Source organism: Patagioenas fasciata, chromosome 3 (genome assembly GCF_037038585.1).
Source record: "Patagioenas fasciata isolate bPatFas1 chromosome 3, bPatFas1.hap1, whole genome shotgun sequence".
In the NCBI taxonomy this organism is placed as follows: domain Eukaryota; kingdom Metazoa; phylum Chordata; class Aves; order Columbiformes; family Columbidae; genus Patagioenas; species Patagioenas fasciata.
In genome coordinates this window covers 124,480,743-124,494,533 of record NC_092522.1, presented here as the reverse complement: position 1 = coordinate 124,494,533, position 13,791 = coordinate 124,480,743, and the positions used below count along the sequence as shown (strand labels likewise).

At 55.1% G+C, this 13,791-nt stretch overlaps 1 protein-coding gene across 5 annotated transcripts in view; it reads right to left on the bottom strand.

Annotated features, from left to right (window-relative positions):
* The window catches only part of EFR3B (EFR3 homolog B), a 54,040-nt gene that overhangs the window by 15,463 nt on the left and 24,786 nt on the right, over positions 1-13,791 (bottom strand). For all 5 annotated transcript variants that reach the window (XM_071807180.1, XM_065834504.2, XM_071807181.1 and 2 more), the window contains exons 4-9: positions 13,054-13,204; positions 7,316-7,437; positions 4,244-4,393; positions 2,845-2,979; positions 1,792-1,870; positions 42-177 (exon numbers count right to left, since the gene is read on the bottom strand). In XM_071807180.1, coding sequence (XP_071663281.1) covers positions 42-177; positions 1,792-1,870; positions 2,845-2,979; positions 4,244-4,393; positions 7,316-7,437; positions 13,054-13,204 — 773 coding nt within the window. The remainder of the gene's footprint in view (positions 1-41; positions 178-1,791; positions 1,871-2,844; positions 2,980-4,243; positions 4,394-7,315; positions 7,438-13,053; positions 13,205-13,791) is intronic.

Below are 13,791 nucleotides of genomic sequence, written 5' to 3'. Positions count from 1 at the left end.
AAAGCATGAAGGAGATGAAAAGGATCAATTTATGCAGTTACCGACAGATCCGGAGGCTGCGATCACGGCTGCCTCGGACAGAACCTCCACGATGCCGGCGCGCACGGTGGCCGCGCTCTTGCTGTTGGCATCCAGGTGCCCCAGGAGCTGCTGGATGACGAGATGGGAATGTTGCGGCTGGAAAGAGAAGGGGAACGTCACCAGAGATGCTGCAACCACAAGGTGACAGCCGGTCCTGTGAGTGACACCATGACTGGGGACAAATCCTGCCCATGCGCCCTGTCCCTGCCCAGCTGTGGATGCAAAACGCAAGGAGGCACGTGGAGGAATCCAGCTTTACATGGCTGAGCAAGAGCTTGGAGCAATTTGCACAGGAAAAATGATCTAAAAAGCCCTACAGATCTAAAGGAAATTGTGACAATTAATCCTGGGGATTTCAGGGGGAAAAGGATTTGATTTTTGCCTGGATTTCCCCAAACACGTCTTTATTTCAAAAGAGTCCTGCTGAGTTACTGCGACCTGACACCCCCAATATGCATTAAAAGGATTTTATAAGATCTAGTGGTGCTGTAAAGGGTTTTAGGCAGTTTACGGGATTGAAGACAAGGAGAGAGAGCGGGGAGCGGTGATTTGGGTTTCACTGCTCGAGTTCTCCAAGCAGAGCTGTGGCTTGGCCGAGTCCGAAAGCCAAGCAAACTTCACTTCTGGGGAAGTGGGGAGCAGGTCTGGGGCAGCCCCAGCAGCACGGGATGGGGTGCGAGGCGGCACCGTGTCCAACATCGCGCGGGGACGCAGGCAGAGTTTTAGCAAGATCCACGTGGAAAAGAAATGATGGACTTGTTCCCATCACTTTGGGTTTAGCTAAATTGCATTTCCACGGCCCCAGGTGAGAAGAGCCTGGCAGAGTTTGTCTCTGAGCATCCCCCTGTCTAAGAACAGGGACAGAATCATAGAAACCTTTAAGGTCATTGAGTCCAACCATTAACCTCACACTGCCAAGGCCACCACTGCCCCATGTCCCTGAGAACCCCATCTCCGTCTGTCCAGCCCTCCAGGGATGGTGACTCCAGCACTGCCCTGGGCAGCCTGTTCCAATGCCCCACAGCCCTTTGGGGAAGAAATTGTTCCCACATCCAACCTCAACCTCCCCTGGCGCAACTTGAGGCCGTTTCCTCTGCTCCTGGCGCTTGTTCCTGGGGAGCAGAGCCCGACCCCCCTGGCTCCAAGCTCCTTTCAGGCAGTTCAGAGATCAGAAGGTCTCCCCTCAGCTCCTGTTCTCCAGCTGAACCCCCCTGGTCCCTCAGCCGCTCCCATCACACTTGTGCTCCAGCCCCTCACCAGCTCCGTTCCCTTCTCTCCACTCGCTCCAGCACCTCAAGGCCTTTCTTGGCGTGAGGGGCCCAGAACTGCCCCCAGCTTTTGGAGCTTGGGTTTGCTTGCAGCATTTCAGAGGCTGACAAGGTGACTTGGGTCCCTCCCCAGCGTGTTGCTTTGACCCCACCATGGTGGGAGAAGCTCAGAGCAGATGAAGCACTTGCATCCACCTTCCTCAGAGACCTCAACTCCAGAATGACCCCCATGTCCCCCTCACCCTGCAGGAGCGCCGCACTGTGCCTGTCTCCAGCTGGTTCTGGAGCGCACTCAGAGCCCAGCTCATCGCGAGAGCTCAGACTCAGCGCTGCCAGGATGCGCCAAAGCGGCCGTGGCTCTGACTCAGCCGTGCAGGCAGATGCAGGCGCTCCCAAGCATCCCCGTGTGTCCCCAAACGGTGCCACCAGCCGGGGTCCCCACCTGGATCGAGTACATGATGATCCTGAAGCAGCACGTGGCAAAGATCTTCGGCTCCCAGAGCGAGTGGTTGTCCAGGTGGCTGGGGAAGAGATGAAGGGGAAATCACTGTGGGTCCCCAAAACCATTCAGGGGTGCAAAGCAGCACCCAGGATGGCAGGAGCAAACACTGCAGGCGAGAGCAGCGACACGAACTCCTTTCCAAGGTGATTTTTCTCAGCGACAGGTCACCGCACACCTTGTCATTCAAGAACACAAGTGTGGGCTTGAAAACCTTCTGCAAAGCACGCCTGATGGGGCACCTGCGATCTCAAACTTCACAGTAAATAGCTGCTCCCTTTCAGCTGTTCATCCAGCAGTGGTAACTAATTCTTCAACGTAGAAATAAAAGCCTGAAGGGGAATATGCTCACAAAGAGGAAAAATAAAGCCAGAAATGAGAGCGGCACCCAGCGTGCGGCAGCAGTTGGGTGGGAGAAGAGGAACAGAACTCGGGGAAATGGAGTGAAACGACAGTGGCATTGGCCCCAGAGGGCTGCGGGTCACCCCACAGCACCCAAATGTCATCCTGCCAGGGACACGGGGCAGCTCCATCCCACAGAGGACTGGGGATGAAGCGCTGCTGGGTTGGATGTGCCAGGCAGCGGGGACAGCCCCTGTGTCCCTGGGACCAGAGGGACCATCATGGGGAAGGATGTGGAGCCTCCAGCACAGGACACACAGGTCAGATCAAGACTGGAAAAACAGTCGTTCTTTCACATCAAAGGTGGCAGCGTTCTGGGTAATCAAAGAGCAGCCTTGACTAGGACAGCAGTTAATTATGAAATATATCTCAAGATAGGGCTGGTAATTAGCATTTAGCCTGCCACACTAGAAACACACACCTGGAGCAGTCAGGACGTGTAGCAATCCCACACCACCTTCCCCATCGCATCCGAAAATAAAGAGCTCAGCCTGCAACCCCATCTCCAGCATCACACCTTCGCCCAGCTCCTGCCCGCGGTTCCCCCGTGCCTCAGTTTCCCTTGGGGTAAAAAGCGAGGGGCGCAGGACTCACATGAGGACGGGTTTGATGGCGTTCTTGATGTTGCCGTACGCCGCCCGGCCCAGCAGCTCCCGCAGACACCGCTCCGCCAGCTCCGTGGGGCTCTCCTTCTCCTTCTCGGCGGCTTGCAGCGGGGAGGGGGAGCGGCTGCCAAAGCACAGGGGGGCGGTGAGAGCGGCGCCCAGCAAGCGGCAGCAGTTGGGTGGGAGAAGAGGAACAGAACTCGGCAAAACGGAGCGAAACGACGGCGGCATCGGCCCCGCAGCACCCAAATGTCACCCTGCCAGGGACACGGGGCAGCTCCATCCCACAGAGAACTGGGGATAAAGCGCTGCTGGGTTGGATGTGCCAGGCAGCGGGGACAGCCCTTGTGTCCCTGGGACCAGAGGGACAATCACAGGGAAGGATGTGGAGCCTCCAGCACAGGACACACATGGAGCTGCTGGAGAGGGGCAGAGGAGTCCCAGAAATGATCCAAGGCTGGAACAGCTCTGCTGGGAGGACAGGCTGAGAGAGTTGGGGTGTTCAGCTGGAGAAGAGAAGCTCCGGGGAGACCTTAGTGCGGCCTTTCCAGACTTAAAAGGGGCCAAGAAGAAAGATGGGGACAGACTTTAGAGCAGGGTCTGTTGCGATAGGACAAGGGGTGATGGTTTTAAACTAAAGGAGGGAGATTCAGGTCGGACATGATGCAGAAATTGTTTGTGCTGAGGGTGGTGAGAGCCTGGCCCAGGTTGGGCAGAGAGGTGGTGGCTGAACCATCCCTGGAGACATCCCAGGCCAGGCTGGACGGGGCTCTGAGCAACCTGAGCTGGTGAAGATGTCCCTGCTCATGGCAGGGCTGGCACTGGGGGAGCTTTAATGGTCCCTTCAACCCAAACCATCCTGTGATCCTATTTTCTTATCATAAGGATGCAGGACATAACGTCCTCCCATGGTGGAAACAGCTTCCCAGGGGAGGAACAGCACAGCACTCCCAGCCCAGGACCGGTCGCACACCCCCCAGATCAGATCCATCCCTTTCTCCACACTCGAGCTCGTTGGGTCACACAAACACCACAAACGCTTTCACCACCTTGACGCTTCACTTTACAAGAATAAAAAAGGTAAAAAAAGGGCCAGAAGCCAACTCCTCAGGGCTGATACATCTCTCTTAACCTTCCAAAGGACATTCCCAGGAGGAATTTATGCCGGCTCTTCTGTTCTGTGCTTTTCTTCTACGCTATTCCCCTTCAAACACCCGGCTGGTGGTCAGCACGCATTACATTGGAAGAACAGACGGTCAGCGACCAAACCACCTTTTAAGTTCTTCCGATTCCTCTTGGCTGGCTTTAAAACAACAGCTTTGGGAGTATTTTAGCAGGAATCCCTCCCAGAGCTTTGCAAATGGGAACTCATGAACCCAAGGACTCACCTCTCGGTCTCCTCCACGTGCTGCAAGTTGAAGAGCAGCGAGGGGACGATCTTGTCCATGTGCTGCGGGTCCCAGATGTTGGCTTGGAGCTCATCGTTCACCGTCTTCCGAACCACTCCTTGCAGGCCTTTAATGCCGGACATCCGGATCCTGGGGAGCAAACGGACACCAAATGCTCCGTATCTATACAGCATATGTAATTTTACATCTATATACACAAATATATGTGGGTGAAACTGCAAGAAGTTGGAGAGAAGGCACCAATTGTGGGAAGTCTCCGTTCTCTGTGGTTTCCCCATTTTTCCCCCTTCCCAGAAGCTGCATCCACGGGGATGATGGATGCTCAGGAAACGCAGGTGCTTTTGGATATCTGTGTCCTTTCTGAGTCCAATAAAATCCTCGATAAACATCTCCCGATGCAGCAGGATTCCCAGGGCTCAACACCCACTGCTGCCGCCTGAGAAAGACACCGCACGCTTATCTGCAGAAATAAACCCATTAAATAACCCGCTCGGAGGTCTCCGTGACACATTTTGCAGATCTAATCAAGGCAATAATCCGACTGAGACACGAGGAGCTCGGAGCAGGACCAATGGCCCAGGGATGCGCAGCCTCCGTTTTAATTACAGGAGCTGCAGAATTTGTCTTTTCCAATCTCCAGTGCAATTTAGCTGGCGGCACCAGTGCCCCGAAGGCCAAATGGAAATAATGAGCCTTCTGCATTATTTCCTTATTAAGGAAATAAAAGCAAAAAAAACCCCTGTGTGTCTGCAGTGGAAAAAGGAGACCAGGCTGGTCCTTGGATACAAGGCTCCTTGAGCAGTGGTGAAGCTCAGGGCTTCATCCCTCCGCAAGAAAACTGGTCCCTGGTCCCGCAGCTCCAGCAATGCCTGACATCTGGGTTCGACAGAAATCTGCTCCTCGGCAGCAGAATCGTCCTGCTCGGAGCTTCCCAGTGAGAGCTGTGGGTGCTAAACCATGGGTGCTGCAGCATTGGTGCCTCCCGGGGTTATTGCAAACGCTGGGTCTTTCGAAATACATCCCCGACAGGCCTGGTTTGGGTGGCAGTAAACAACATTAATCTGGCTGCTTTAGTGGTAATTAATCCCCCTGGGTGCATCTCCTCATCCCAGCAAAGCGAGTCAGTCCTTGATGCTGTCTGGAGAGATGTAATCACCTTTAAACGTGGAAAATAAGAGCACGGGGCTGCAGGAGGCTGGTTTTGAGGGAATATTCGTGCTGCTAAGAGTGAGGAGCCTCTTCCCATCGCCATCATCCTCATTTTGGGGCCAGGATCACTCCCTTGCCTCCTGCTCTCAGCTCCAGCTGCCCTGGTGAGAAACGCTTAAAGATGCACCGGGGTAGCCCTGGGATGGGCAGATTGCTCACGTTTTGGCCCAAAAAGACAAGCTGGAAGCCCAAGGGTGCATTTGTCCCTTGTCTTGTCATCAGCTGCGACAGAGCGAGCCCAGCTGCCCTGTTCTCAGGACAAAAAGCGCAAATCAAGTTCTATAGCACATATGTAATGCTGCACACAATATCCCACACAGCCAGAGAGGCTGGATATGGGCTCCAGTGAGGCTTCCAGGCTCCTGCTTCATCCTCCTGCGCAGTCAGGAGGGTCTAACGCCTGGAAAATAAGGGAGGGTTGAGAACAGCAGCCTGAGCAGCTCTGGGGAATCACTGAGCAAATCCATCACAGCACAAAACAACTGCTCCCGCAGCCTGGATCCAGCCCGTCCCCAAAAACAGGGGATTCTCTCCTCTTTTTTACAACAGGGGTGGTGAGACCCTGGCCCAGGTTGGGCAGAGAGGTGGTGGCTGAACCATCCCTGGAGACATCCCAGGCCAGGCTGGACGGGGCTCTGAGCAACCTGAGCTGCTGAAGATGTCACACAGAATCCCAGAATGTCAGGGGTTGGAAGGGACCTGAAAAGCTCATCCAGTGCAATCCCCCCATGGAGCAGGAACACCCAGCTGAGGTTCCACAGGAAGGTGTCCAGGCGGGTTTGAATGTCTGCAGAGAAGGAGACTCCACAACCTCCCTGGGCAGCCTGGGCCAGGCTCTGACACCCTCACCCCCAACAAGTTTCTTCTCATCTTTCAGTGGAACCTCCTGTGTTCCAGTTTGCACCCATTGCCCCTTGTCCTGTCACTGGTTGTCACCCAGAAGAGCCTGGCTCCATCCTCCTGACACTGCCCCTTTCCATATTGATCCCCAGGAATGAGTCCCCCCTCAGTCTCCTCTTCTCCAGCTCCAGAGCCCCAGCTCCCTCAGCCTTTCCTCACACGGGAGATGCTCCACTCCCTTCAGCATCTTGGTGGCTGCGCTGGACTCTCTGCAGCAGTTCCCTGTCCTTCTGGAACTGAGGGGCCACAACTGGACACAAGATTCCAGGTGTGGTCTCCCCAGGCAGAGCAGAGGGGCAGGAGAACCTCTCTGACCTACTGACCACCCCCTTCTAACCCACCCCAGGTACCATTGGCCTTCCTGGCCACAAGGGCCCAGTGCTGGCTCATGCTCACCCTGCTGTCCCCAGGACCCCCAGCTCCCTTTCCCCTACACTGCTCTCTAATAGCTCATTCCCCAACTTACACTGGAACCTGGGGTTGTTCCTGCCCACATTCAAGACTCTACACTTGCCCTTGTTCTATTTCATTAAATGTTTCCCGCCCAACTCTCCATTCTGTCCAGGTCTCTGGATGGCAGCACAGCTTCCAGTGTCACCACTCCTCCCAGCTCGGTGTCACCAGCAAACTTGCTGACAGCCACTCCAGTCCCTCATCCAAATAATAGATTAATATATTGAATAATCCCAGTCCCAGCACTGACCCTTGAACACTCCACTAGATCCAGGCCTCCAACTGGACTTTGCCCCATTGACTACGACTCTCTGACTTCTTCCCTTCAGCCAGTTCGCACGCTCACGGCAGGGGTGGCACTGGGGGAGATTCAACGGTCCCTTCAACCCAAACCATCCTGTGGTTCTAAGAAAGGCAGAGGCTGGGGACACAGCGAAGCCCCCCGAGATGTGTTCGCGGAGCCAGGGACACCCCACGGGTGACACTCACTTCGTCCGGATGTCCAGGTCGTCGTGGCTGGAGTGACACATCTCGCTGAAGCGGGAGACAAAGAAGTCGTAGCTGCGGTGGTAGGAGGGGGTGTCCTCTTCAATGTTGGCAAACTTCACAAACTGGGAGAGGAGAAGAAAGAGGGGGGGTCAGCCCAGGGGGCACGACAGCAAAAACATCCTTAAAATTCCTCTCCGAAGCAGCAAACAAGGCTCTGAATCAAGGATCCCTAATACGCAGCACATATTAGAAACAAGAGATAAATTCGCCCCCGGTTTCTTTCCATCCTCCCAGATGGCACAAAATCCGGCCAACATTCCCCAAACTTTGCTGCAGGGGTGAAAACAGCCTTGGAAATGCCAGTGGAGAAACCGAGCACGAGCAGGTTGTTTAACCACATCCCAGACCTCGCCTGCAGCACCAGGTCCCAGCGCGGCTGTGCCAACAGGCGCCCAGCTCGCCAGAAACACCAGCTCACCAACGGAGAGAATTAAAGAGGAAGAAGGATTAAACATGTTTCTCAAGCTTTTGTCTGAATTGGGAAAAGATGGGGACAAAGGGTCAGGAAGGAAGGGGGAACCTCAGCTCACCCGGTCGTGCTGAGAGGGGTAGCTTGAAAACAGGAACGATCAATAGACCCTCAATAAAACAAGAGCTGCCGTGAAATCCAAGGCGTCAGCAGCTGGGTGGAACACACAGAGCACTCAGCCTGTACCACCCAAGAGCGCTCGGTGCTGCGAAGGGACGAGGTTTATCCTTGGTCTGGGACTAAAATGTGCCACTGAGTCCCTGTGCTTTATCCTCCCACTCGGAGCAAGGGTGGAAGCAGCTGCTTGCCAAGAGTTTAGGCAGAGAAATCTGTTGGGTGCTTTTGTGGGGACAGACTTTTGAGTAGGGCCTGTTGCCATAGGACAAAGGGTGATGGTTTTAAACTAAAGAAGGGAGATTCAGGATGGATATAATGAAATTGTTTGTGCTGAGGGTGGTGAGAGCCTGGCCCAGGTTGGGCAGAGAGGTGGTGGCTGAACCATCCCTGGAGACATCCCAGGCCAGGCTGGACGGGGCTCTGAGCAACCTGAGCTGCTGAAGATGTCCCTGTCATGGCAGGGGTAGCACTGGGTGAGCTTTGAAGGTCCCTTCAACCCAAACCATCCTGTGGTTCCACGACTCTGTGCTCTCATGCTGCACTGAGGCCATTTGCACAATTAAGGGACAGGATGGTCCCTGTGCAAGCAACCCCCAACCACCCTGGCTGTTCACTGCTCTCCCAGTGTTACTGGGAGATGCGATGCTGGTGCAGTTCAATTGCTTACGACAGCTCTGCGGTCACACCGAGCAATCCCACACCACTCAAACTGTCCTGGATCGAGGTACTACAACTACTGGGTTCCTCTTTCAGCTGGGAAAGGAGGCTGTAGCATGGAGGGTGCTGGGCTCTGCTCCCCAGGAACAAGCGCCAGGAGCAGAGGAAACGGCCTCAAGTTGCACCAGGGGAGGTTGAGGTTGGATGTGGGGAACAATTTCTTCCCCAAAGGGCTGTGGGGCATTGGAACAGGCTGCCCAGGGCAGTGCTGGAGTCACCATCCCTGGAGGGCTGGACAGACGGACATGAGGTTCTCAGGGACATGGGGCAGTGCTAGGGGTGGGTTATGGCTGGACTCGTTGATCTTGAGGGTCCTTTTCAACCAAAACGATTCTACCATCCTATGACCCAACCCACCTCCAAGGGGTTACCTGCCCACCTGGCATTTCTCAGGGTGCTCAGCACGCTCTGGAGATGCCCCGCCACACGGGGGCTCCTTCTTCCCCCCCATTCTATCAGCAGGCTTTTCTCACTTCTCGCTTCCTGCATTTTTTGGCATCCAGCCCCACCAGAAGAGCAGCAGCAGCCCCCCGGTGCCCCCCACAGCTGGCACAGCCAGCCCAGCCGTCCCAGTCCATCACGCTGGCGCTGACGAGCGTGTACCCGCTGCTATTAATACCAGCAGCTGCAAAGTCTGGCTCTGAGCAAGCTCAGCCCCGCCAGGAACCGTTCCCAGAGCGCAGGGACCGGCTCCAACCGATAAACTCCTCTTACTCACCAGAAAAATGCAGGTTTGTTATGTAAGGAACCTCTGTACCAAGCAGAGCTCAAAGGAGGTTTTTTTATGGGTTTTTTTCAGCTCATGGCAACTCAACGTGCGATGGGAGGTGAGGGAAGGATGCGGAACGAGGAGCAGTAATGGGGATCCCCGCAGTAGCTCTGGGAGAGCCGTCCCAAGCATCCCACGGCCAAAAAGTGTCATGAAATCAAGGGGAAAAATGGCCTCTCCACAGGCAGGATCTGCAGGTTTCGACCCCACAGCCACACAAGGGACAGCAGCTCATTTTGTCCCATCAGGGAAGCACATGAGACCAGCTCATCCCTCCTGGTACCAAAGCCCCGGGGATTGCCAGCCCACCCATCCACGCCAGCACCCACCCGGTTCAGCTCCTGGATGTGGCACGGGGGTCACATCTGCCCACAGCTGGAGGCAGCTGCCCTCCCTGCATTCATCTGTAGCCTCCAGCAGGGTCAGAACTCAGAAAAAGCAGCCAAGAACAGAGAAGAACGGGCCTTAAAGATTCCTTGCTCTACCAATGGGACATTTTAGGACTTGGCCACTTGCTCACAGACTGTGGCATTTTTCCAAGACATGGTTGTCCCTGCGAGGGTGACTACAGGACACTGAATCACAGAATCATTTTGGTTGGAAAAGACCCTCAAGTCCAACTGTTCCCCACCCCTGGCACTGCCCCATGTCCTGAGAACCTCATGTCCGTCTGTCCAGCCCTCCAGGGATGGTGACTCCAGCACTGCCCTGGGCAGCCTGTTCCAATGCCCCACAGCCCTTTGGGGGAGAAATTGTTCCCACATCCAACCTCAACCTCCCCTGGGCAACTTGAGGCCGTTTCCTCTGCTCCTGGCGCTTGTTCCTGGGGAGCAGAGCCCGACCCCCCTGGCTCCAAGCTCCTTTCAGGCAGTTCAGAGATCAGAAGGTCTCCCCTCAGCTCCTGTTCTCCAGCTGAACCCCCCAGCTCCCTCAGCCGCTCCCATCACACTTGTGCTCCAGCCCCTCACCAGCTCCGTTCCCTTCTCTGATCTATCCAGAAACACAAAGCAGCACCAGGACACATGGAAATGACCACTGAGAGCTGGGCCGGCAGGAAAGGAGGCATCAAACCATCAGGGAAAGCAACTTACTTTCACGCATCCCAGCTACAAAGCTGCTCTGCAGCTTCATGTTGTTTTTCCACTAAGAAAACGGTTTAAAACGTTGAAATGCAACACTATTTCTGCTGTGGTTTGTAGGGGTGCAGGGTTGGGGTTCCTGTGCTTGGAGCTGCAACTGCAACACGGCTGGGAGAGCAGAGAGCAAGCGCGGGGAAAGGCGAGGAGAAGGAAAACAACGGCTGGGAAGGGATAACGGCGCCTCCTATAAATACATCAGACATAAATACATCAGGAGAGGAACATCAAGGCGGGGGAAGCGCGGTTTAAATGGAAGATCAATGCTGGTTCGAAAGGAAAATAAAACAGGAATGACACAGAGCTGGAAATTAGATGGTTCCTACTCAAAGTGGGGAGGTTGCCCTAACGAGGATGAGGAACCAAAGAGGAGCTGCAGCTCCATATGTTCACCCCGGGGATTACAGGATGGGGTTGTAGGGATCGGGGGATGCTGGATTTTCGCTGTGGCCGTGGATCCGGGCGCTGGTCCCCGGGATCAGCCCCTGCGCAGCCCAGCACCTCGGGGAGGTGGGAGATGTGTTCCAGGCGAGATCTTCACTGCGGAGAGTGACTCACACGGAGCAGGTTGCTATAAACAACCTCCTCCCGCCTTCGCCATCAGCTCCATCATTGTGAAGATTGCTTGAGACAGCACCCTCTAATTAAGCACGAGCCCGAAGGCACATTTCTCATTAGCAGACAGAGGAAGAAGTGTCTCATTATCATTACTCACTTTTCTACAAAAGCCCACAAGTTTTCAGTGCTGTTTGCCCTCTGAATGCCGCCACCAGTGAGAAGCCATAAAAAAAGAAGCATCACTAAACCATCGTTCCTGCTCTGGACTTCTCAATAAAACAAGAGGGAGGGGATCCTGCCCCTCTGCTCCGCTCTGGTGAGACCCCCCTGCAGTGCTGGTCCAGCTCTGGGTCCTCAGCACAGGACACACATGGAGCTGCTGGAGAGGGGCCAGAAGAACCACAGAAATGACCCGAGGCTGGAACAGCTCTGCTGGGAGGACAGGCTGAGAGAGTTGGGGGGTTCAGCTGCAGAAGAGAAGCTTGGGGAGACCTTAATGCGGCCTTTCTGCACTTAAAAGGGGCCCATAAGGAAGATGGGGACAGACTTCCGAGCAGGGCCTGTTGTGATAGGACAAGGGGTGATGGTTTTAAACTAAAGGAGGGAGATTCAGGCCGGACACGATGCAGAAATTGTTTGTGCTGAGGGTGGTGAGAGCCTGGCCCAGGTTGGGCAGAGAGGTGGTGGCTGAACCATCCCTGGAGACATCCCAGGCCAGGCTGGACGGGGCTCTGAGCAACCTGAGCTGGTGAAGATGTCCCTGCTCATGGCAGGGGAGAACTGGGGGAGCTTTAATGGTCCCTTCAACCCAAACTATTCTATGGTTCTATGATGCTCCTCTCTGGACACTTCTCAGGCCCTTGCAAGGTGTCCAAGCATCAGAGGGGCCACTGGCACCTGGCATGGAACTGAATCTCAATGGGAGCTGCTGGCGTGGAGCCAGGGAGGGGACAGCCCCTGTGGTGCCACAGCAGAGACTTGAGGGGACCAGTCCCGTGACAGATGTCCTCGAGTAGAAGGCATTAGGTCAAAGCAAGGTAGAGGGCTGCCTCATTTTTCATATCTGTGTAGGGCAAACCTCCCATGTTCAGGCAGCCATGGAGATGAGAGGTGGTCAAAAAATCATAGAACAGTTTGGGTTTTAGTTTAAAACGATCACCCCGTGTCCTATCACAACAGGCCCTGCCAAAAAGTCTGTCCCCATCTTATGGTCCCCTTTAAGGTACTGACAGGCCACAATAAGGATGATCAGCTCCATTAAAGCCCGTTCTTACAAAGCCGCAAGGACAGATGCTGCCTGTCCAAGCCAAGCTACCGGGCACCGGCAGAGCCCTCGCAAGCCCAGGTGTCAAGTACACCAGTGTTCCCAGTGAAAACCAGCAGATAGGTCATGCACAAGGGGCTGCCAGTCAGGACCAGCAGTTTGGATGCTGGGAGGACGTCACCTTTGTTCATCCGTCCTCCTTTCCCCTCATTTCATGTCTGTGACCGACTCATCCCAGCCCAGCTAAGCCACTTAGTGCAAGCCGCGGCTCTGTTTAAGCCAGCCCTTTGCTGAGCACAAAGAGCTCCCAAAATCCACGGGGATCACCTCCTGAGCTGGTCTGTTGTCCAAAACTGCTGACAGCCCCCCTGTGCTCAGGCTCGTTTAGGAAAAGCTGAATTCAAGAGCGTGAAGGCAGCAGAGATCAGAGACCAGCGAGCGGTCACAGCGCACAGCAGGGACAGCGCATGGGGTCTCAGAAACCTCACACATAAGAGGGGACACCGTGAACCCTCCCCTGCAGCCTCTCCCCATCCTTTCCCAACAGGTTTTCCTGTCCTGGCAGAGATGTGGGGTGACAGGCAGGGTGGAAAGCCCAGGGCAGGGTCAGCAGGGTGCTGTGCCACCCCGCGCCGCGTCCCTACTCACCGAGTTGGTCCCCAGGATCTGCAGGTTGGGCTTCTCCGACTCCAGCAGCTTGGCCACCATCTTGAGGAAGCTCTCCACGAAGAGGTTGATGCTCTGGCAGTGGCAGGCCATGAGGAGCTGGTCCAGGGCCTCCATGGCAATGCACACGTAGCTGGGAGCAGACAGAGCCCGAGGTCACCCCTGACAGCAGCGTGAGCCCACAGCCATCCCTCCTCCTCCTCCATCCTAAATCCCCTGCGTGCCCATCAGCAAAACATCAACCTTCTCCTCCGGCTGACCCAAGGAGAAATGTTTTACACCCAGAATAACCTTGGAATAGTGTTAGGTGGTGTTGGCTGCTCCCAGCATCTCTCCTCTGAGTGAAGACCCAGCAACACTTGGCATCTCCCCACATGCTCCTGTGGGCTTCCCTTGCCCTGAACTGCTCTTTATAGCATAAAATCATAGAATCATTTTGGTGGGAAAAGATCGAGTCCAACCATAACCCACCCCTGGCACTGCCCCACGTCCCTGAGAACCTCATGTCCGTCTGTCCAACCCTCCATGGATGGTGACTCCAGCACTGCCCTGGGCAGCCTGTTCCAATGCCCCACAGCCCTTTGGGGAAGAAATTGTTCCCAGATCCAACCTCAACCTCCCCTGGCGCAACTTGAGGCTGTTTCTGTTCATCTTATTGAGGCCTTTCCGTGCTTAAAAAGGATCAATAAGAAAGCTGAGGACAGACTTTTGAGCAGGGGC